The following is a 24845-nucleotide window of genomic DNA, read 5'->3' as shown; positions in this document are numbered from 1 at the left end:
TGTGCAGAATTGGACATGATGATGATCAAAAACTTTTATATATTGTCACTGTTTTCAATCAAATTCGCTGTTGCACAACGGTCACATCGCGCCACTTATACTTTGGTACATTTTTCTCATTCAGTTTTGCCGTTGTAATGTTACTTATACTATCTCTCTCTCTCTCTCTCTCTCTCTCTCTCTCTCTCTCTCTTTATTGTGTAAAAGTTTTTAATTTTGTGTAACTTTTATCCTTCATGTCTGCAGCATTCCATCTCTCTCTCTCTCTCTCTCTCTCTCTCTCTCTCTCTCTCTCTCTCTCTCTCTCTCTCTCTCTCTCTCTCTCTCTCTCTCTCTGTGTGTGTGTGTGTGGTATATTCAACTTTGCAATTTAAGCGTTAAGTGCGACAATTCTTAGTGTTTACTTGAACAGTTTTGCTGTTTTGTGATTGACAGGGATAAAAGGAGGTTACAGAAACTTGCAACCAACGGCAGTTGATCACAACGAGGGGTGAGAAGTCAGCAGAGTAGGAAAAATACTGTAAAAATACTTTAGCGTAATTGGCTTGTTGGAGGATGCAGTGAAACCAAGTAATTTTCTTCAAGATCAGATTTTTAGTTCTTTATATTAAGTTGAGTAAAGAATGATCACAACTCTCGCTTAGTCAATCCTTTATTAAGCACATTGCGTTATAAATTACGTAATTCCTTGTGGTTCCTGACCCTCCATAGAATGCTCCTGCATCTGTTGTAGAAGGCGATGAAGTAGGTCGATTGGAATGATACGCCGTGCCTCGTTTAGTATCTGTGGGTCGTTGCATTCCGCTAACTGCAGAAACGCAGATTGTATGTAATTCAGTTTTCCACAAACATCACTACAAGACCCGTCAAATGAAGGGATGCACTCTACACCAGGTCTTCCACCGTTGTAACTCATTCTCGTCTTATTCTTGAATTCCATCTTGTCCATCGTCTCGCGGGCGCCGTCGCAGACCAACTTCACTCCTTCCACCAGCATCCTCTTTGCGTTTTCGAACTCGTAATTGGGCGAGTGGACGAATACCCTCGCCTCTGGAAGGAACTCTCCAAATGAGCTACTAGAATGGTGAATTCCTTTAAGAGTGTGGAGGAGGTGGACTGGAAACTGGTGACCGGTGACCGGGCAGATGATTGGTGACTGCATGTGAGTTGCCATTTGGTGATAGAAGTACTGTAGTTTCTCTACTTCCAGGGGTTCTTGGCTGCTGTAGTATGCGAAAGGCCTTGTTTCATTCCATGAAGGACTTGGGCTCTCAGGATTTTGATAGAAATGGATGTCTGAATCTTGATAAGAATGAACATTATGTGGTCTTTGACAAGGAAACATTTCTTTGTGCTCATTTTGCGTCATAGACCAGGTGAAGGTGGGAGGTTTTCTCTGTGCTCTGGGAGAATGGTGAGTTGGTCTGGTTATGGAGTCGGCATGGACCTCTCGCAATGACACCTCAGTTCTTTTCTTTGGATACTTTTCTTTCACCTCATAGTATTGTTCAGCAAGAATTGCATTGCCGGGCTGACTTTGATTTGCACCATAATTCGACTTCATATCTCGGATTAGGTCGTTATGGCATGCCCTAAATAGGTCCTCTTCTTCGTCCTTGTAAGGTTGGACAGGACAAGCCATAACTTCGGATGGTTTGTAGAGCAAAATCGGGTCGCTCGACCTTCTTTGAATTCTGAGTATTGGTGTATTGTAATCTTCTTGTTTGGTACTAGTATGGGTGTTATCGTTTTCTAGAGAATCATTTACTGGATTTTCGTGTCTGCCACTTGTGGCATAATGCTTGGTTTTGAATTGACGGAGTGCCATTTATTCTTCGTTACCCTTCTGTCATTAATTACTGGGTTTTATGATGCTTTCTGTTTTATACCCTGCTAGGGCTGGGAGTGTTATAGCTATGGGCAGTGCTTATAACATGGAATCCAAAGCTATCCTACTGAAGATAATTCAGTATTACATTACGACACTTCAGGTTTATACTTTCCCTGAGGGCTGTACAATGGATATCTTGATGGTCATCTGCAGCTTAAATTTTCGAAGTACAGGATTTACTGTTGAGTAGGCTTACAATGCCTTTTGCTGAGGTCCTCAATCATTGGCTCATCTTGCTGTGCCACTATCTGTTGAAAGAAGGATACGTGAAATATTTACTGCAGGTAAGTAGTTGATTTTGTAAACTATATTGCGGTATATCACAAACGACCAAAACTTTCCACTATATTGTTGTGTTAAAATAGTTTGTCAGAAACTTTATAGTCATCTGAATGGCTGATATAAATGCACATATAAAAAATAAACAGGTATATAAATATATCACTTAGTGGTATTTACCTATATAACCTGATATGCCCGACGTGTTATTTTGCCAAAGACAGTGTAAAATACTCTAATCGGCCGTGCTTATACTTTAAATTTTATCGTTATTATTGATGTTCTTATTGTTTTTTATTGCTGGTGTTATCTGTCCATACTCGTCCAATAATAACGTGTGTGTTAAATTACTTCCTTAATGGACTAGTACTGGATGGAGATTGCTCCTAACTTTGGCCAACAAGTACTGTGTATAAAGTTTTCATTATCTTGCCCTGGCCACCTGCCAGTCAAAAGTGCCTCCGACCCCGTGTATAATATGACACAGTCGTCCAAATATACAGGGAGGATTGACAAATACCGTCCGTTAGAGTCGCTTTTAGTTTTAAGGAATGAATACGATGGTCCTTAACTTTGACATGTGTTTCCTATTCTTATCATATTATATTCAAAATCGGATGAGCTGTTTGCCTGTAGGTTGTAAAGACAGGATAATTCAAACTTGTTGGCTAGGGCTATTGTTTTGAGAGCAACAGTTAAGTAGATTATTGCTGCCAAGCTTTGGAACTCATTTTAGTTTCTGTTTTCCGCTATGAATAATATATGTCTAGTTGTTATCACTAGTGGCTCCTTTCATTCCCTCGTATTTTCCATGTGTGTGCTTTGCGTGTATGTTCTTGTAGGCTATACACTGGTCCACATGCACCTTTTGTCCTTGCATTAAAATATAAATAGAACACTTCGGTTGTCTGATGACAGGGGTGAGTGGTTGATTGCCTGTCATGTAAACAGTCGTCATCTTGTTCGTTTTTTTTTTTTTTTTTTTGCGCTTGCGAAGTATGCTTTCAGCAAACATTTTTTTTTATAATATTTCTGAGAAAATTCTACCATTGGCCGTTTTATATGCTAATTTCAATGGATAGTCAGTGTATTTAGAAAACTGTACTCTCTCTCTCTCTCTCTCTCTCTCTCTCTCTCTCTCTCTCTCTCTCTCTCTCTCTCTCTCTCTCTCGTATGATTAGGTCAAAGATTTTGTCTTGTTAAAAAAGAAGTATTGCGAAACTTGTAACAAACGGTGCAAGTAGAATCGGCAGTGGGCCACGGAGTGGTTCAGCCTTTCCACCCAAGGGCCTCGGACCGATATTGCTCATGAGGAAGCAGTTTTATCCTGGTTTGGGAAATTATATATATATATATATATATATATATATATATATATATATATATATATATGTGTGTATGTATATAGTATATATATACACACATATATATATATATATATATATATATATATATATATATATATAATATTTTATATATATATTATATATATATATATATATATATATATATATATATATATATATATATATATAATATAATATAATATAATATATAATATAACAAGCATTAAGCTACAAATGTCGTTTAATATCCAATTCGCTCTGACTCGGAAATAATATATGTATATATATGTATATACCGAAGGGGAATTATTGTTGAGAAGTTCGTTGCCCCATAGGCTCGAACCGCCGAACACGAGAACTCACGACGCTCAGTGACGCCTTACCTATTCGTATATCAAGAGAGGGGTCAGTTGATAGCGACTCTCGTGCACAAATCCCAGTCGGGCGCAGGTATTTGTAATTGGCGTCGGAATCAACCCACCTCCACCATGATATCTGGTTTAGTGCGTTTGAAGCATGTAGCCATTTTTGAATGAATTTTTATCACATCACCGCGATTTATATACAAGCATTAAGCTAAAAATGTTGTTTAATATCCAGTTCGCTCTAGCTCGGAAATAATGTGTATATATATGCATACCGAAGGGGAATTATAGTTGATGAGAAGTTCTCGTATTTGGCGGTTCGAGCCCGTGGGACGACGAACTTTTTATAAACTATAATAATTCCTCCTTGGTATACATGTATATACATATATTATTTCCGGGGTAGAGCGAATTGATATTAAACAACATTTGTAGCTTAATGCTTGTATATAAATCATGGTGGTGCGATAAAAATTCGTTCATTATGTGTGTGTATATATATATATATATATATATATATATATATATATATATATATATATATATATATATATATATATATATATATATAGAAATCATCAACACACAATCACGTGTGGAACAGAAATAAATTTCTGACTCACGTCAGGATCGAACCCAGGTCTCTCAGGTGGAAAGCAGGGGCGTTACCCACTGGGCCAACAAGTCTAAAGAAGTTGGAACCTGAGAGCAACTGCTGCAAGGAATTACCTGGGCAAGCTAACTGCTTAGCGAGTTTTCCCAACTTCCCGACTCGGCAATGACCCAATAGACAACATTTCATTCGAATTATCCCTTCTGAGTGAATAAGATAGAAATCATCACACACAATCACGTGTGGAACGAAATATAAATTTCTGACTCACGTCGGGATCGAACAGGTCTCTCAGGTGGAAAGCAAGGGCGTTACCCACTGGGCCATACAAGTCTAAAAGAAGTTGGAACCTGAGAGCAACTGCACCAAAGGAATTACCTGGGCAAGCTAACTGCTTGCATACCAGCGAGTCGGAAGTTGGGAAAACTGGCTGGTATGCAAGCAGTTAGCTTGCCCAGGTAATCGGGTGCAGTTGCTCTCAGGTTCCAACTTCTTTAGACTTGTATGGCCCAGTGGGTAACGCCCTTGCTTTCCACCTGACCTGGGTTCGATCCCGACGTGAGTCAGAAATTTATTTCTGTTCCACACGTGATTGTGTGTTGATGATTTCTATCTTATTCACTCAGAAGGGATAATTGAATGAAATGTTGTCTATTGGGTCATTGCCGAGTCGGGAAGTTGGGGAAAACTCGCTGGTATGCAAGCAGTTAGCTTGCCCATTTCTTGCAGGTGCAGTTGCTCAGGTTCCAACTTCTTTAGATGTATGGCCCAGTGGTGTGCTTTCCACCTGAGAGACCTGGTTATCCCGACGTGAGTCAGAAATTTATATATATATATATATATATATATATATATATATATATATATATATATATATATATATATATATATATATATATATATATATATATATATATATATATATATATATATATATATATATATATATATATATATATATATTGCCAAGAGAGTTAACACCCCCAAGGCAACTCGCCTCTCAAGAATAAAGTAAAATTTTCCAACAAACCAACTTAATAACCATCTGTTAATTAAGTTTGCTTGCCACGACACACTGATGGTTGGTCGTGGAAAATTGCACTTTCGATCTCATTCTATTAGTCCCTTGTTGCTTCTAATACTCTCTTGAGCTCAGTGACTGTGATAAACCTCTTATTCCAATACTGACCTAAACTTGGAGAGACCGCCTGGCCACCTGAATGACCCAAGCACCGATTAAGATGTAAACACCTCCTTTATAACTTGAGGCATAGATTAACTGCCCAGCATTCGCCAAAAGAGAAAATTGGACATGCCAAGAATGCATCTGGATGCCTTCCTTACTGCACCTCAATTCTGAAGAGATGGCTCCTGTAGTTGTACCAATAGAAGGAAGAGGGAGGTGTTGGCACTGGGTTTAAGAAACTAGGACTGAGTCATTCATCAACAGATGGATGTTGGCTCAGAAGGAACGGGCAGTCAAAGATTTGACTTGCTTGCCAGTGTTCTGGTCTCTCTTGATGTCATGCATGGGGGGCTATTTATCAACTCCTAGGATCGCCAGCTTTGTTTCCCGCTACCGGACATCACAACCACTTCCGTTTCTTGCACTTGGATCTTAAGGCTTTGTAGTGACAAGCGTATCCAAAAAAAGCACGAAGAATTCGAGAAGTTAAGAGGCATTGTGGCTATTACAATTACATATGTATCTGGTAAAAAGTGACCAGTAGATTCTACACACACACACACACACACACACACACACATTATTATATATATATATATATATATATATATATATATATATATATATATATATATATATATATATATATATATATATATGCACATGACTTATTATATTCACAAATATTAACAACAAATATTGTTTAATACCAAATTTAGTATCCCGTGGGAATAACTTCCACCCAAAGGGAATTACAATTAAAAAGTGAGTCTTCCCCGGCACGGGCCCAAACGTGGACATTTGGTTCTTTTCTTGATAAGCGAGTGGTCAGAGTTAATTGTGTATCGTTGTTTCTACACTAAAGGCCCAGGTTCTTAATTTAACTGAGACTGTGTTGCGTTAGATTTTTTAACAGTGATCAGGCGATTGTCATTGAGAGCAATGACTTGCTGATTAACCCTGAATCTGGACCTTTACTGTAGGCACCTGATATGAATTACTACTGCGTCGTTACGATGCAGTATCACTTCAGGGTTATCAGCCATATTGTGTAACGGAAGGGAGGGAGAAGAGAAAAAAGTGTACCGGTACTAGGGCGATGTGTTACTGTCACTTGGCAACAAGTAAGGTGTTTCTGCTGAATGAATCCAAGTCTATGGTCTTCTTCCTCTTTTTATCGCATCATTAGTTTTAAAGTTTTTAGAACAGGTATTATTTTCATATACTCACACATACACACACACACACACACACACACACACACACACACACATATATATATATATATATATATATATATATATATATATATATATATATATATATATATATATATATGGTGTGTGTGTGAGGTTATAAATACGTAAAAATATTACATATATATATATATGTATATATATACATACATATATATACATATGTATATAGATAGATATGTAGACTCACAAACGTTGAGCTACAAACGTCGTTTAATATCCAATTCGCTCTACCTCCGGAATACCACCGAAGGGAAATTTTAATGATAAATAATTTGGTGATATTCCCAAAGTAATGTGAATTGGATATTAAACGATATTTGTAGCTCAGTGTTTATGAATGTATCTTATATATATACTATATATATATGTGTGTGTATATATGTATACACAACGTTTGTGTGTATATTCATGTGTATGTTGTATTCCCAAATATCTTGTAACAATAGAGGAACATAAGACAACACTCGTTGTCACGTTCATCTTTTTTATTGCGCAATCATGGATGAACCTTCGTTTCCAGAATATAAAAAAATTGTGTCCATTCGTCTGTTTCCTAAGTGTTTTAATCAACTTGGTTTTTTATGGCTGCTTTCCATCACTTTGGAAGTCCATCAAGATGTATATAAAGTTGCTCACCAGCTTAAAAAAACCTTTTTTCTTGGGCTTCTCAGACAGCCAACGTCCTAATATAATAATAATGGAAAAAGTTTAAAGATTTGTGAAATACAGATAATGGTTGAAATTTCCTGATTTACCCAAGCTGTGCAAGAATGGCCATGCCTTTCTCGGTGCCTTTTCATTTATTCCATACAGACGGGTCCTTATCATCACGTGCCTTGGATTTGAAGTGCTGTTCCTCTTGATTTTTGCCTTATTGTGTTCAGCGCTTCTTAACATTTTCATGTCCGGTTGACTGAGTACCTTCTGTAGTGTGGCTTACACAGCAAACCCCTTGCAGTTTAAGGTTCTTTGCAGTGATCCTTGGGCCCCAGCTTCATTGAATCTGTCCCCACACCTCACTATTCAACTTATTCAAACTAGCCCGACTCATGAGTGTGGAGAAACGTGACTGTGGTAAAACGGCATTAGATGTTAGAGTGATAATTACATGCCATGAATGCCATGACACAGCAGTCTTCCTATCCCATGGAAAGTACGATTTGGGTTCAAGGACGGCGGTAAAGCTGGCTGGGGTTCTGATTTTCTCGTATAGAGGACGCAAGTGCTAAATATTTGTTCATTCACTGTTTTTTCACCCGAAGTCATATATAATACACACACACACACATATATATACACACATATATATATATATATATATATATATATATATATATATATATATATATATATATATATATATATATATATATATAAGTTAGGTAGATAGATATTTATTTTATACCTGGATGCTTTGTTCCATGTACATATATGCACAGTGGGGCATACTCTTTCTGAGGGGCGAAGACTAATTAACTCGTATCTATTTTATGATAGCCATTTTGTAATTACCTTTATCTTAGCTTCAGGGCGAAGATCTTTGCAGTAAAGGACAAAAATTATTGCAGTGGTACTCCATTTATTCATCCGTATATTGACAACTGTTTTGGTCATTAACTCACGGCTACCATCATGGAAATTTTTGGAAAGAAAATCTGAAATAATAACTTAATAGACAATTATGAAAGAAATGTTGCAAGACCAGTCCCTCTGGCTCCCATTAGGGTTCTGAAGGCCTACAGCAGACTCCTTCACCTGAAGGGCACCTGAATATTCAGCATAGCTGATTCAGTGCTATGCTCTCTGCTACAGCAATCACTGGCTACCCATAGTTGTTCTCTTGATGAATAACTTCATATCCTTGATAGGGTTATCTAAAAGAGGCTTTTGTCATGTACATAAAGAAGATGGTGATGCATAGCCTTTTTTGTTGCGAGGGCCTTCTCCTTATTGTATTTAATGTGCCTTAACACAAGGGGAGGGTGTCCAGGCTCATACAAGAGGTCACTTGTCGGCACCTAAGCCTGGAGGGACATCTCCCACAGTACTGCTAGGAAAGCTGTTTATGCAACACCATGGAGTACATGATGAAGAAGGAAATGGAATGATTCCACACAGGCCCAAAACATTACCAGAAACACCAAGGATATAGCTTTCTTCGCCAAAGTAGACTGTAGGACAGTCTACAGGCAGGAAATAATGCTGTCTGCGAAATTGTTACACACAATAAGATCAAGAGCACCCAAATGAGAGAGTATTGCTGAAAGTCTTCAGTTGCTCATACTTGATAGCTGTCCTTGAGATGAAGAATATGATCATCCCCATGAACCCAATGAATCTTGGACCAGTAGGGCTTACAAGATTAAACTTCTGGCAGAGTTGCAAACCGTTCAGTTTAAGAAACAAGTGCCACATTATGACAGCCCTAAGAAGATGACTTCAAGCCCATCACAACAACTTAGCCATATATCAGCATTTTGTGGGTGAACATGACCAAAAGCCTCCTTTAGATGACCTTATCGGAGACGGTAACGTTACACCCCAAGAGGATAACTATGTGTGGCTACTGATCACTGAAGCAGTGAACACCATACTGTACCAACCTGTGGTTAATAATCAGTTGTCCTCAGACTGTAACCCTAACAGAAGGGATGTCTATCACAGTCCTACAGGACTTTCAGTGAAGCCAAAGGAGCTGGTATTTTAAAGCATTGTGGCATGTCACTAAGATCTGTTTCCAATCGTATTTTTTTATTCATTTTTAGTTTTGTTCTTATATTTAAATTTTGATGTGCAGAGTCACTGCCATTATATAAGCATTGTAGTTAATATTGTAAAAATTGTCTTTTATGGCTGAAACAGCTCTCAGAATAAGGATATTGGAAGGAAGCTAGTAATTCCAGATGTTGGAAAGAAGACCTAATGAAGAGTCCATGTCCACTGGATATTGAATGAGGAGTCAGGGGTGAACGGAAAAGAGTCACAGTGGGGCTTGAGAGCCAATGGAGTGAGTGCCTTAGTAGAGGGTGGTGCATCAGGTAATCTAGATATTGAAGAAAGGTGTTATGCTTGCAGCAACTGTGCTTACTGATGTGTGGTCTTTGGTCGCAGTAGACATTCAGAACAATGTTAATAGCTAAAATGTTGAAAATTTTGTTTTTAAGTGTTCTGGTTTCCGATTTTTTTTTTTTATCCATTAGATTTATGTTTATTTTTTTATGTCCTTTTGTTGGACCATATTTAACAACTACTTATATTTTTAATAATTGTTATGGTCATTAAACTTCTACCTATCTGGAGGGGGCAGGTTTATCAGTAGGAGAGTAACAGACAAACTGAAGTTGTGGCTAGGCTCTTACCGAGATTAAAAGAGTTGATAATTAGCAGTTTCAGCCAGGAAGCTATTCTGTAAAAGTGTCCTTTTTTAAGCTAATTTTCAACCACTCTGTTGGCCCGATTTTGATCCATTAACAGTCACTTCAGACTCTGTTGCAAGTTTTTACACATGGAATTTGGGGTGAGTTGTCAAGGCCCCTTGTCCTTGCCCCCATAGATTGCCTTGAGGGTCTATATGCCAACGACACTTGGCGTTTATGAGTGGTTACCTATCCTTGGACTGAGGAGAATGATTTTCTCAGAATATGTGTAAAATATTTTTACAGGTATGTTGTGTTTCATCCATGTATGAATATTAGTTATTAATTCTAATCTTTATGAAATTTCAGATCATATATATATATATAATATATATATATATATATATATATATAATATATATATATATATATATATATATATATATACTGTATATATGTGTGTGTGTTTATTTAATAATTAATATTTGTGGATACTCAGTGGGACTGTCACTAACTTAAACTCTGTGGGTTCCAAGTTCAATGTCCAGTCATGGATTGATAGGTTTCATTGGGCAAAACGACCTACCATCCCTGTGAGTTAGAATTGTGCATTAGGAGGGGTATAGGTCTACCTACGTAGTCATCAAATCGGGTGGAGAGAGAGCTTTGGGACTGATCATGTGTACATGCTTGGTCTCTCGGATATTGTGTGACAGTCCAGTACAGTGGACTGCCCCTTGCTCTTGCCACTCATTAGTGACCTTTAAATTTTAAAACCATACTCTCATATGAAGTCATATATTAATATAAAAAGACTTAAGGGAAAATGTTGCATGTGCAACAAATGAGCTTTAAAAAATTCAGGAGTATGCAAAACTTTTGGGTCACAAATAATGGTTAGAGATGGTAGAGTCCTGCTTGCATACTCAGTTATGATTACTCAATCCATTAAGTAATAATAACCCATTCCTTCTTACACCAGACTGCCAAAGTTTGCTGCATGAAGCCTACACTCAACCTTTCTCTGATATCTGGGCCTGGGACCTACTCAGTAGGTTGAAATTGAAAATATGAAATAATGGAAAACTTAATGTAGGCAACATTATGATAAGTGCAAAATTTTAGAGCCTGTCTATGATAGAAGTATTGCACTATATTTCTTTATATTTTGAAGACCAAGTCGGGTAGCTTTCACCCCTCAGTTGTTGATCTGGAAAATACAAGAGGCAGTGATTTCCACAATCTGGAAGTGAATGGTACAAAGAAATGATCAAACCGGTTAGCCTTTGATTTAGAAGAGTTGGTCATGCGATTTTGATTATTATTATTATTATTATTATTATTATTATTATTATTATTATTATTATTATTATTATTATTATTATTATTATTATTATTCTGACATTTTTATGGAAGTAAGTGGCTGTAAACTCATGTGCAAAAAAGAAAACAGAGAAAGGAGCAACAAAGGTATGTCATTTGTCATTTTGTTAACTATTAGCTGGTCTTGTTTGTGCATAATCGGGAAGTACCTCGTCTTCATTTGTATTCTAAAACGTTTGTCAGTTTCAGAATCTCTCCAGTTGCAGTTTCTGGCTTGACGCCATCATCTTCCCTGTTCTTATTATTTATTATTCTATTCTTTCTGTTTTTTCTTGTAACTGCATTCTGCTTTTTGGAAGCTTGCCTTACAGTTGTTATTATTATTATTATTATTATTATTATTATTATTATTATTATTATTATTATTATTATTATTATTATTATTCAGAAGATGAATCCTATCCATATGGAACAAATCCACAGTGGCCATTGACTTGAATTTCAAGCTTCCAAAGAATATGGTGTTCATTAGGAAGTAAGACGAGGCAAAGGGAAATACAGGAAGAAGAGATCTCACTTATTAAAAGGAAAAAAAATCATTAATAAACTGATAAAAATGTGTTAAAATACAAGGAGAATAGCATAAGGGTAGTAATGCATTGCACCTTCGTTTGAACTTTTGAAGTTCCAAGCGCACGACATCCTCAGGGAATAAAGGACCTCTGGAACTGAGAGTTCGACAGCAAGGCACATTTACTGTATATTTGTGCTACTGTTCAGCGAATCTGGTTGCTCTCGGCAGGAAAAGGGGATCAGAGATCAATTGTGAATATAACTGTTAAAATTTAACTTATGAAAAAGTGACAAACAAGAGACCATCCGTCGATGGTCCAAGTCATAACTGCTAATATTAGGAACAGAAACCTACCGCTACGAACCACTCTTTCTAAAAAAGATAATCTCTGGCAGAAGTAGACATCCACACCGAAGAACAGTATTCTAGTAAAGGAAGCACAAATGACCTAAAACTAGTTGCATTGATTTTATCACTGTTATAAATATGTGAGGACCTACGAACAATACCTAACTCTCGTGCGGTATTTGGCTGAAACTTTAATTAGATGTTTCTCAAAAGTAAGATGTGTCAAAAGTTACACCTAGAATAGTTAAAGCTTCAGACTCATTCAGCAAAGTCCATCCACCTGAAGGGGAGGATGAGGTGCAGAGTCTGTACAAGATCTGCTAATCAATAGTGTTTTCATTTCACTGGAGTTCAGCCTCTTACACCACCAACTTCATTTCTCATAAGTGGAGACTTTACTACACCCACAAGTGTTGCATCATCGGCATAGTGAACAATCTTGTTTTCCAATGCAGCAACCATATTGCTTGTATACACCAAAAGTAATAGTGGACCAAGAACACTACCTTGTGGAACTCCAGACACAATAGGTCTTTGTTCACTAAAGATCACATCAACAGCAACTCCCTGTTAAGGAAATTTTGCAGTAATCCACCCACTCCAAGATTCTGAAGTTTATAGATAGTGCCTTATGATTTGCTAAATCGAAAACAGCACTAAAATCTATTTGAATTACTCGGCGGTCAAAACCTCATCATGGTTCTCTTGCAAATAGCAAGTCAAGTCTAAAAGAACATCACATGTACCTAACCGCTTTCTATATGCATATTGACTATTAGCTAAGAATCCTCTGGATTCCACTTATTTATATAGTGGCTTAAAAATAGGGTTTTCAGTAACTTTGGAGAGCATAGGGGGAATAGAAATTGGCCTGTAGTTACTGCATTCTGCAGATATGCCACTCTTTGGAACAGGCACTGTATTACTAAGCTTGTGCTCATCTGCAAGGATACTACGTCGACATAAAAATCTATAGAATCTACTAATCTTGGGGGACAACACATTAGAACATTTTTTTAAAAAACAAAGGGAAGAAACCAACAGGAACTTCTCCACCCCAGCTATCAAGATTATCCAGAATTTTCTTAACATCCGCAGAGCAAAATACAAATTTTGTAAAATTAGCTTCAAGATGACAAGTCTCAGGGAGAGGGGCATCCTCAGCTGATTGCGTAGCTTCAAAAGCTCAGTGAAGCAGATCAGCCTTTTCCCTAGGGCCAGTAACCAGTGTACCATCATATGTTAGTAGTGGTGGAATGGCTGGTCATTAAATTGTCCTGAATTTGATGACCTTTCTAGGGACATAAATTATTAGAATACCCATCAGCATTTCATTTAACTTCTTGAATGGTGGTATTAGGAATATACATATTGACAGATATGTCCATCTCAATGGCGCAGTGATCAGAAGTGCCTATATATGCACAGACCTTGGGCTTGACAGTACCTGGAACATCTGTGAATATGAAGTTTAATCGATTACCAGAAATATGTGTGGGTTCCTCAATTAGCTGGACAAAATTGGAGGATACACAGAACTCAAGAGTAGACCAGCCATGTTGATCTGTGGAATTTGAGTAGAGCCACTCACTGTGCTTTGCTTTGCATTACAGTCTCCATGAATAACGAATGAAGCTTTTGAAATTGAGACTTGTGAAAAAGTTGTCTAAACTTTAACATACAACTCTAAAGTTATGAAACAACTAGGTTAGCAGGCATGTTAGAATAGACGGTATACATGATTTAGACATGTTGTATGTGCTTTCTGAATCACAAGGTAAATTTTCCAGAGCATTGTAGATGAAAATGATTAAGGATTTGAGAAACTGCCAAGAGCTGGAAGGGCAAGTCAGAACTTGAAAACTGAAATCATGTAGGTATTTTAATAGAATCCGATGTCACTGGCTAGATGTTGGGCCAGAGCTATGGAATGCTAGTGAGAACCATCCAGATTTGTATGATTTGTGCTCTTGGGATAACGTTTACCACCACTTTTGCTGAAATTGACAGGAACCACATTAAAATCTTTATTACTGCTATGGGGCAAATTAAATACCATTATTATGCATTAAGATGAGTTTGTATTAATTATTTTCTGATATCCAAGGTCACCAGTATTCTCAAGACCATTTTATCCACCTTCACGATTTCAACACTATAACAGCAATTAATTTTCGACCCCTAGTAGTTTAATGGAACTACAGATAGCTTTGTGTACATGGCAAGAGGTGCGAAAGGGAAATTAACATTTTTTTTTACATTACATCACTTTTCTAAAGGATGAATATACCCCTTGCAGAAACGTTATTGAATGACTGTAATATTATTTAGCTCAGAAGATGAGGGAGCAAGGTAATTAAGGATTGTTATCTAGTGGCTGTTCTATAGTCAGGGACAGGGTTTGGAATAATACCAGCATATGATTGTAAAGGCGATAAGTTATCGCTTGCAAGGAAAGTATTGCTGTACGGGGAGATGATCTAGTAAATGTTTCATTTTTACATGCGTTTATTTAACTTGACTTCTGTGTCTGTCTGTCTGTCCTCAAATCTTGTAACTCAGTTTTCGACCTGTTCCCTTTGTCTGATGGATGTGAAATTTTGCATGGTTACTCAGTTCCTGTGACAGTACAACCTTACATGATCAGTAGGTCAGCAGTGACCTCTAGTGACCCTACAGTGACCTCTCCCAGTATCTCAGGATTTGCATGAAACTCTTCGGATTTTTCACAACTTCTTTGACTTGGTAGAATCTATCTTCTTTATAACCCCTCCCTCTTCCATCCCCCTCCCCTTCCCTCTTCCATCCATCTGCCCTTCCCTCTTCCATTCCCTTCCCTTCCCATCCCCCCCTTCTGGAGCATGCAATCAAATGTTAATTTAGCTGTGTCCTCCTCCCCTTCCCTCTTCCATCCCTCTCCTCCCCCTCCCTTACGGAGCACATGATCAAGTGTTAATTTAGCTGTGTCCTCCCCTCCCTCTTCCTTCCCCTTCCCTCTCCTTCCCTCTTCCATCCCCATCACTTCCACCTTTCCTCCCCTTCCCCCCCCCTACCCTTCATCCTCCCCTACCCTTCTCCCTCCTCCCCATTCTCTCTCCCCTTCTCTATCTTCCCTCTCCCCTCCTCTTTCTTCCCTCTCCCCTCCTCTATCTTCCCTCTCCCTCCCCTATCTTCCCCCTCCCCTTCTGGAGCACACATCAAGTGGTAATTTAGCTGTGTCCTCCCCTCCCCTTCCCTATTCCCTCCCTTCCCTCTTCCATCTCCCTCCACATCCCCCTCCTTTTTCCACCGCCCCTCCCACTTCTCCCTCCTCTCCCCTGCCCCTCCCTTGCCTCTTCCCCTCCCCCTTTCCCTCCCCTACCCATTCCCTCCATCCCTCCCATTTCTCCCTCCCCTCCCCTGCTCCTCCCCTCTCTTGCCTCTTCCCTCTCCCCTTTTCCTCCACTACCCCTTCCTCCTCCTCCCCTCCATCCCTCCCATTTCCCCCCTGCCCCTTCCCCTCCCTTGCCTTTTCCCCTTCCCCTTTCCTCCCCTACCTCTTCCTCCTCCTCCTCCCCTCCCCTTCTCTTTCCCTGTCCTTCTCCTTCTCATTTTCCTCCTCCCCTACCTCCACTCACCCCCTCCCTGGCCCCTCTTATTTCTCTTCCCCTCCCCTCCCTCTCACCTGCCATCTTCCCTTCCTCTCTCCCTCCCCAACTCATCCGCCTCCCCTTCCCTTCCCATCCCCTCTCCTCCACCTCACCTCCATTTCCCCTTACCCTCACCTACCTACTCCCTCTCCCCCTTCCCCTCCCCTTTCTCCCTCCCTCACCCTCCCGATAAACGGATACCAGTTTCGTTAACTACAATTATAAATTTGTTACAATTTATGTAAAAACCAAAAAGTCTAAAATAAAAAAATATAATTTTTTTAACATGCTTGTATTACAACGCACTAAAAAGTAAAAAAATAATATTTTGAGACACACCAGGATTTTCTTACAAATAATCATGTCTACAAAAATAAAAGCGTGGCCCCCAAACATGGAAGGAAAGGCTTCAAGAAATATAAAAAAAAAAACATTTCTTTTCTTGTAATACTTCCTTCCATGTTTGGCGCCCACGCTTTTCTTTCTGTAGACATGATTAATTGTAAGAAAATCGTGGTGTATCTCAAAATATTATTTTTTACTTTTTAATGCATTTTAACAAAAGCATGTTTAAATTTTTTTCATGTTTTTTATCCAGTGAAATATATGTATATATATATATATATATATATACACACACACACACACACACACACACACACACACACACACACATATATATATATATATATATATATATATATATATATATATATATATATATATATATAACTTTTGTACGAGGATTCATTTAAAAAGTTACCAGGAAAAATTGTTGAATGATGTATTTCCTGAATGGAAACAACCTTATTTACGCAATTATCTGTGAGGACTGATCCATATTAGAACTCACAAAAATATAGTCATCCTCTTGAAACAGTGGTGTTAACATCTGTTTGAGAAAAGTAATCCTTGAACACAGGAAAATAAAGGTTTTGAGATGAGAGCAAAACATCAAGTTGGCTAAAGATCTTGATTGAAACCAGGGGACAATTATTGATAAACTTTGCAACAAGTTTATGGAGATTCTTCTCCATCTAAATCTGGTGTTTATGATTGGATAAAACTCATTTTAAAGGATGGTCAGGGGAGGACCTCAAAAACAACCGAAGATAGGAAGACCATCGACTGCAAAATCCACCCACAGGCTGGTGTCAAAGAAGGAGTGGATGAAGATCATTTGGATTACTATCGATCACAATATGCTAAGGGGACAAACTGATCTCCCATGGTTCCGCATTTTCAATTTTAAATGAAAGGCTTGGTTTGAGTAAACTTTCAAAACTCATTTGGTCCTAAAGCGATCACGATATGACCTCAGGGGATCAAACTGATAAACTTTCTCTTGCAGTTTTAACGAAGATTGAATCAAATGGCTGAGTTTTTGAAGTTGTTACTGGAGATCAAAACTCATTTGGATCTAAAGATCATCAATATGCCCAGGGAAAATTGATAATCAAAGCAATGGAGACCAAGATCCACCCACAGGCTGGTGAAGTTCAAAGTGGCGAGATCAAACTCAGAAGGTTATGGCAACAGTGTTTTGGGACTCAAAGGGTGATTTTATTGATAAACTTGAAGGACCAAAAACAATCACAGATCCACTACAGGTGTTTTCAAAAACTGAAAACTCATTTGGCTAAAAACGTCGACAATAGTTGCTCTCAGAATTTTGTTCCATCATGATAAACGCTCCAGCACATTCATCAAGGGTTGCAGATCCACCCACAGGCTGGTGTCAAGGTGGGAAAGTGGCTCTTCCACAAACTCATTATAGTCCTGATCACAATATGCTTCAGATTTTTTCCTGTTCCCAAAACTCAAGGAACACTTAAGGAGTCCGGTTTGAATCAGATGCTGCTAAACAGGCTGGTTTCAACATGGTTTAATAGAAAACTCAAATTTGGCTAAAAAGATATGGTTCAGAGGGGAAACAGCGCCTTGAAAACTGTATAGAGTTAGAGGGAGATAGATAAAAAATGATGTTTGAATTTCTTAAATAAAAGTATATTGAATTTTTCCAAAACTTTTTGGCTAAAGATCACAATATATCTCAGGGGACAATATGATAAATATATATATATATAGGAGATATACAGATCCACCCACAGGCTGGTGTCAAAGTATATAATTAAAACTCATTTGGCTAAAGATCATTTATATGCTCTCGGGGACAACCCTGATGAAAAATAAGACCGACCATAGGTCCTGACAGTTCCACCCACAGGCTGGTTTCCAAGCCATTGAGTGGACTTCAAAACTCATATTAGAAGATCACAAAAATATATACTACAGAAACAGTACTGACGAACATACACAACCGTTTGAGACTACAGATCCACCCACAGGCTGGTGTCAAGGTAGGAGTGGCCTTCAAAACTCATTTGGCTAAAGATCACAATATGCTCTCAGGGGACAATACTGATAAACGTACCGACCATAGGAGACTACAGATCCACACCTGACAGGTGTCAGGGAGGCGGGGTTGGAAAACTCATTAGCACTGCTGCCCCTGTACTGTGTTTACAAATATGATAATCTTATTTCCATGCATCTCTACTGCCTACCTTAAAATTTAAACAATTTACACATTTCTTTTGATATTAAAGGATCAAGTTTATGCAACCCTTGACTGGTATTCATATTATGGCTGTAACTTTCTTTTATAAAGCTAGTTTCAATCATATTCCTTTCCTGTGCGCTATTAGAAAATACAATCCTTTTCGTCCCTTCCCAGTTGATAGCATGATTGTTCTCACTAACATATACAAAAATAACCACTGTTTCCTTGTGCATGTATCACACATTTTTTATGCTCTTCTGTTCTCTTTTCCAGTGCTTTACCCGTTTGGCCAATATAAAAGTTGTCACAAGACTTACATGGAATTTTATATACACACCCTTAAGTATTGTCAGGAGAGGTCTTAATAAGTACATTTTTCATTGTTTTTTTTTTTAAATGCGAGGTTAACACCAAAATTCTTAAGCAGATGGGGGATATCTTTCATATTATTATTATAAGCCAGCACAAGCACATTTTTTGTGCTGTAAAGTTCTTTTTGGTTATGATACATAGTCTTTTTTGCCGTTTCTAATGCATTGTTTAATACACTGTCAGGATATTTCAATTTCTTGCCTTATTCCTAATCTTATCATTTTCTCATCAATATACCCAGGGCTACATACACTTAATGCTTTTAAAAGCATAGATGAAAACACTGATTTCTTAACCTTATTGCTTTGTCCGGAATAGAAATGCATTATAATCAATTTTACAACCCCGCCTCCCTGACACGTGTCAGGTGTGGATCTGCACTCTCCTATGGTCGGTACGTTTGTCAGCATTGTCCCCTGATTGTATATTGTGATTTTTAGCCAAATGGTTTTTGAAGGCCACTCCTACCTTGACACCCTCCTGAGGGTGGATCTGTAGTCTCAAACGGTTGTGTCTGTTCGTCAGTACTGTTTCTGTAGTAAATATATTTGTGACTTCTAATACTATGTATCAGTCCTTCGTTAATGGCTTGGAGATAAAGTTGGAACGAGTCAGGACCTATACCCCGTCTCTTATTTTTCACCTGTGGTAGTGTGATAGTGTGATATATATATATATATATATATATATATATATATATATATATATATATATATATATATATTATATAATATATAATATATATATATATAATATATATATATATATATATATATATATATATATATATATATATATATATATATATATATATATATATATATATATATATATATTACACACACACACACGCACACAGTCACCATCCTACTTATAAACATTCGTGGATACGAACAGACAGGGTCACGAGTTAAAATTTGCCACCCGTAAGTTCAAATTTTGCTCTGCTCGCCTGTGCTGCCTAGTAAGAATTTTTGCAGAGAACGAGTATTCTCGTGATTAACTACAATGTATTTTTCTTACAATCACAAGAATACCCGTTCATACTCGTAAAATATTCCTACGTATTTCTGTCTTCCCGATTTAACTCGTTCTTTGATGAATTCCCATTTTCTATTCCTTTCCCCAAAGGAAACGTTTAGTATGTATTTTTGACAATAGATGGTAGTGTACATTGGGTAAAATTATTTTACAAGTTGCCAATAAACGATATGAAATTGTAACCTACATTTTTGGAAAGAGCTCTTTATTCTCGTTATTTTGAGCCCCATAAACACTATGCGCGAATGATAGATATAAAAATTAATCAAATTACGACTTATAAGGTAAGACTACCGGCCCCTCCCCCAACCTCCATATCTAATACGGCAAAATTGTAACCAGCGAACACCCCTAGGTTGCGTTACGTTGGTAATTTTAGGTTCTTTTAGTGCTCTATCATTTCCTAGCCATTTTTGCATGAAAAACCCTACACGGTTTTTCATGCAGAAATGGCTGGCTGGAGTCTGACTGGCAACTTATAATTTTACTGTGCATTGTTTACTTTATGAACTCCCAATGACTTACAAACAATCCAAGACACGAACGGCCGTCCAGAACGAAACTCGTTTGCAAGTTGGTAGTGCCTGTGACTGTGTATATATGTATATATATATATATATATATATATATATATATATATATATATATATATATATATATATATATATATATATATATATATATAAAAGCTCTGTATATTATTCCATATAGAAATTATGAAAAGAACTATATATTTGCCAGACAGGGGAAAAAACAAGAGAAGGACTTTTGTGAGAAGAGAATTGATCACGAGGAAAGCGATAGACCTACATCCCAGAAGAGGAAAGGATATAAGGGTCCGAAGCCGCAGCATGAAGGGAATTTCACTTTCAGCGTTTTTTAGTAAATGAGAGAAACATCCCTTCACAGTGTAATCCTAAAAGAATTGCCGATTTATACAGAGTAAACATGCAAAGAGGTAACCTAATAGTTTGCTGTTCATTGTGAACTGGAAGCCTGTGTCGTAGGAAGCATTGGTATTCTTTTTCTCTTCCCAAATGTCCAAATAAATTGGAATAGACACATTGGGTTGAAATGAAGGTGTCCTTGGGAATATGGAAATAGGGCAGGAATAGTAGGTTTGGTTTTTGGAAGAAGGAAGAAATCAGCACTTATTACACGGAAGTTGTCTGTGAACAACACAGCAATGATTGAAACAGGGAATATAGTAAGTGTGTAAATCATACACCTATAGCATCTTATTGTTAATGTATTGCATTGCATTTTAATTGCTTAGATAAGTAGGGTAGGCAGTGGACAGTTTTATAATGGGTAGGCATCTATGCAGGACTGACTGCCATTTTGTGGCTTGTGCCATAGTACCGCAAATGCAAGTTCAAATACAGTATTATTATTTACTGTTATATCCACAGCTTTTCTTATTACCACTTTTAATTTTCATAGACTGGCATTGTGTTCTGTGGAACCGTCGTTTGCTATGCAGGTGCATGGTTTTGATCTTAATGAATAATACTAATAATGATAGAACTTACCTTTAGACAAAGAAGAGCAGCTAAGATTCTTAGATGCAGTTGGTCTTAATAGCTTGGTGATGATACCATCTTGTAAATGAGAAATGAGTAGTACCGCTGCTTTTGTTTTTGTCCTTGTTTTACATTAGTGATTTTCTTTTGTTTTAGTGCTGTCGTCCTGAGCTGCAAGCGCCTCCTGCAAGATGAGAAGAATAATAACTACCTGCAGTAACCACATAAAATTTTGACTGCAGTAATGATCAATGCAAAGGTGAGTATGAAAAGGTGGTTGTTGCTTGTGTAGTGCTTGTTTTCAGTTTATGTATGCAGGTCGTGACTGCTGCAAAATTAAAATCAGCATTGTTTATTGAAGTTGTCGGTGTTTCATCTTATCTGAATGTTCGCTAATGAATGGTGCAAAGTTGCGAGATGGATATAATTAATCTTTTGTGGTTGCCTGCATTTTTCTAATGCAAAGAGGTTAACGAGGAGAATTGGCGGTTACTGTGGGGTTAATTTGTCAAACGAAATTTACATGCGTTGCTAACATTGTCATATGGAACATGGTTTTGCGTTGGATATATCCCTGTTATAGGTCTTTTACACACAAAAACAGACACTTGAGTAAGCCGTACCTTTCGTCGTAGGATGAGTTGCTCTAGTTAACATTAACACAGACTCAGATTAAATAATAGTCACTTTGAGAAGTTAATCTTGGGTGAACTTCACTGCAGCTCTGCACACCGTAAGAATGTTAGATAGTTTTAGGTTAATTGGCTGCCTGAAACTCCATAACGCCTCAAACTCTTAAGCCTTTTTTTCCTTTATTTTTCTTCTAGTATTCTCTGCTGATATAATGATTTAAACACCAAAACCTAACTTAATTAATCGAGATTTTAAGATATAAGTGGGATTTATTTGCGATTGACACATTTTATTAAAAACAGATTTAAAAGAATCTTATATCTAATGTTTTTCGGTTTTCACATTTGACTCGAAACTAATAAGATAAGAGTCCGGTATATATTGATTTACCTCATTTCATCCAGATTAGATAAGGAATGTTGACACGAGTGTTTCTTGGTTATGCCGGTTCATGTTACATTTAGATCTTTTTAACAAAATTTTCTTGAAGTAATCCACTTCATCCGAATGAAATTAAGATTCAGTTCAGATTTTTCGATGCTGGTTTAAGGCCAGCTTAATCTAAGACCTACAAAAGAATGGAAAACAGATTAAAGTATCTTCAATCACATTTTCGCGATAGCTTTACCTGAGAAGGTCGAATCGTCTGGCGCAAACACAAAGTACACTGTATTGTTAATAAAGGATTATACTCTTTACAGTTGAGCGATTCACCAGTGAGAGTAGCGGCTTTCCTATTGAGGCTGAAGCCGAAAGCTTTAATGGAGCCACTGACAGAATGGCACTCTGTCACCCGGGAGCCTAAGAGTTGCCAAGTAGTCGTGGCACTTTGTTATCCTGGGGACGGGGAAGGGGAGGGATAAGGGTTGCTAAGTAGTCACTTTTGGCTACATCTTTGCTCTGTCCTTTAGGAGCATAAGGGTATGATTATGCACCAGGATGACCAGTTATTTTGCATGTTGCCTCTTTCGTGCATATTTGATGGAGATATGGTCAGGGTTAAGGGTTTGCAAATTGTTGCACGAAATATTGTTGAATAACAACGAATAACGACCAGTTAAAACATTTCCTTATGGGCATTGTGGTGAACATTGGGTTTCTTATCTCGATATAGATTTGAACTGCTTGTCATGTTGTCATAACTGAAGTAACATTCGATGACAGATATCGCTTGATAAGGTACACGCACATGCACACACACACACAGGATGAATCATTGAGAGGACAGAAAGAAGGCGGTTTTTATTTAATTTGATTTGTAATGATAATTTCAGGGTTTATCCGGATCATAACCAAGAGAGAGAGAGAGGAGATTAGGAAAAGTTGAATCATGCAACACATACGGGATTTTTTGTCATATGAAGGTTATAGAGAGAGAGAGAGAGGGAGAGAAGGTTCTCGCGACTTAATTAGTGAGATAGCGAGAATTAATTTTCATGTCCAACACTTTTTTTTTTTCAAGTAGAAAGATGGAGAGAGATTTGGTCATGTGGAGACAATAGATCTTTTCTTCTCTGAACCAGAGAGATAAAGAGAGGGAGAGAAAGTTGAAAGTTGTGACATACATTTCATATTGTCTACGTGTAGTCTGTATGATATTCGAATCTAGGCTACTGCTTAATGTTAATGTTTCATATTTTGTATATATATATATCATAGATATATATATATATATATATATATATATATATGTGTGTGTGTGTATATATATATATATATATATATATATATATATATATATATATATATATATATATATATATATATTGTCACAATGCATACCAAGTACCTGGTTATTACACAACTAATCTCAAAATTCAAAAATTTACCTCACTTCAGCAAGATACCTGAACTCTCTTAACAATAGGAATTACGACTGAGTACTCTAAAGGTAACAGTGCTCCCTTAAAAACTTATTAATCGCTTGAAAAATCAAACTAAGTTTATCAGAATGTGTGTGAGATATCAACAGTTAAAGAAGAAATATTCTAGAGTAAAAGGGCATCACTCCATCAAACAACTTTTAACTGTTTCCCTGGTCTTAATTCACTTTAGCAAAACTAAAAGAACAAAACATGTTTATCACTTTGCCTTATGCACACACAATTAATCCTATTCACTGGTGGTCAATAAATGAAACCGTTTTTCTAAAAATATTAAATACAAAAATTTATTTTTAGATTCAAAATTTTTAATTAGAATTCCAATCTGAAATATTTACTATTACTTAAAAATAACACAAAACTTAATTAATTCTTGAATTAAATTATGAAACAAAACTAATTCACAAAAACTTTATCAGGAATGTAAATTAATCAAGCAAAATTTAAACTATCAAGAATCACTTAAGATTTGAAAAGAAAATCGTAATAAATGAAAAATTAAATCAAGTATGCAATGTTAAATTACCAAGAAATATTTAAAATGCTACATAAATAAATGTTACATCACAAACATAAAAAAATGTGAAAATATGAAGCGAGTGCAATCACAAGAACACACACAATTCCACAAAAGATTTATTAATAATAACTTCACTAAGGC

General features: G+C 37.1%; 1 protein-coding gene across 2 annotated transcripts; it reads right to left on the bottom strand.

Moving 5' to 3' along the window:
• Positions 1–639: 639 nt before the first annotated feature.
• Positions 640–23089, bottom strand: LOC136831333 (uncharacterized). 2 transcript variants are annotated; one of them, XM_067091588.1, is made up of 3 exons: positions 22930–23089; positions 21678–21852; positions 640–2139 (listed from the first exon to the last, which is right to left on the bottom strand). In XM_067091588.1, the coding sequence occupies exon 3, from the start codon at positions 1826–1828 to the stop codon at positions 677–679; it is 1152 nt and encodes a 383-aa protein (XP_066947689.1). In that variant the 5' UTR covers positions 1829–2139; positions 21678–21852; positions 22930–23089; the 3' UTR covers positions 640–676. The 2 variants fall into 2 exon arrangements, with proteins under 2 accessions (XP_066947689.1, XP_066947690.1); XM_067091589.1 differs by lacking the exon at positions 22930–23089 and adding an exon at positions 22292–22501.
• Positions 23090–24845: the final 1756 nt, after the last annotated feature.

Source organism: Macrobrachium rosenbergii, chromosome 48 (genome assembly GCF_040412425.1).
Source record: "Macrobrachium rosenbergii isolate ZJJX-2024 chromosome 48, ASM4041242v1, whole genome shotgun sequence".
Taxonomy (NCBI): Eukaryota; Metazoa; Arthropoda; class Malacostraca; order Decapoda; family Palaemonidae; genus Macrobrachium; species Macrobrachium rosenbergii.
The sequence above is the reverse complement of the archived record's forward strand: the minus strand, read 5'-3'. Positions and strand labels throughout refer to the sequence as shown.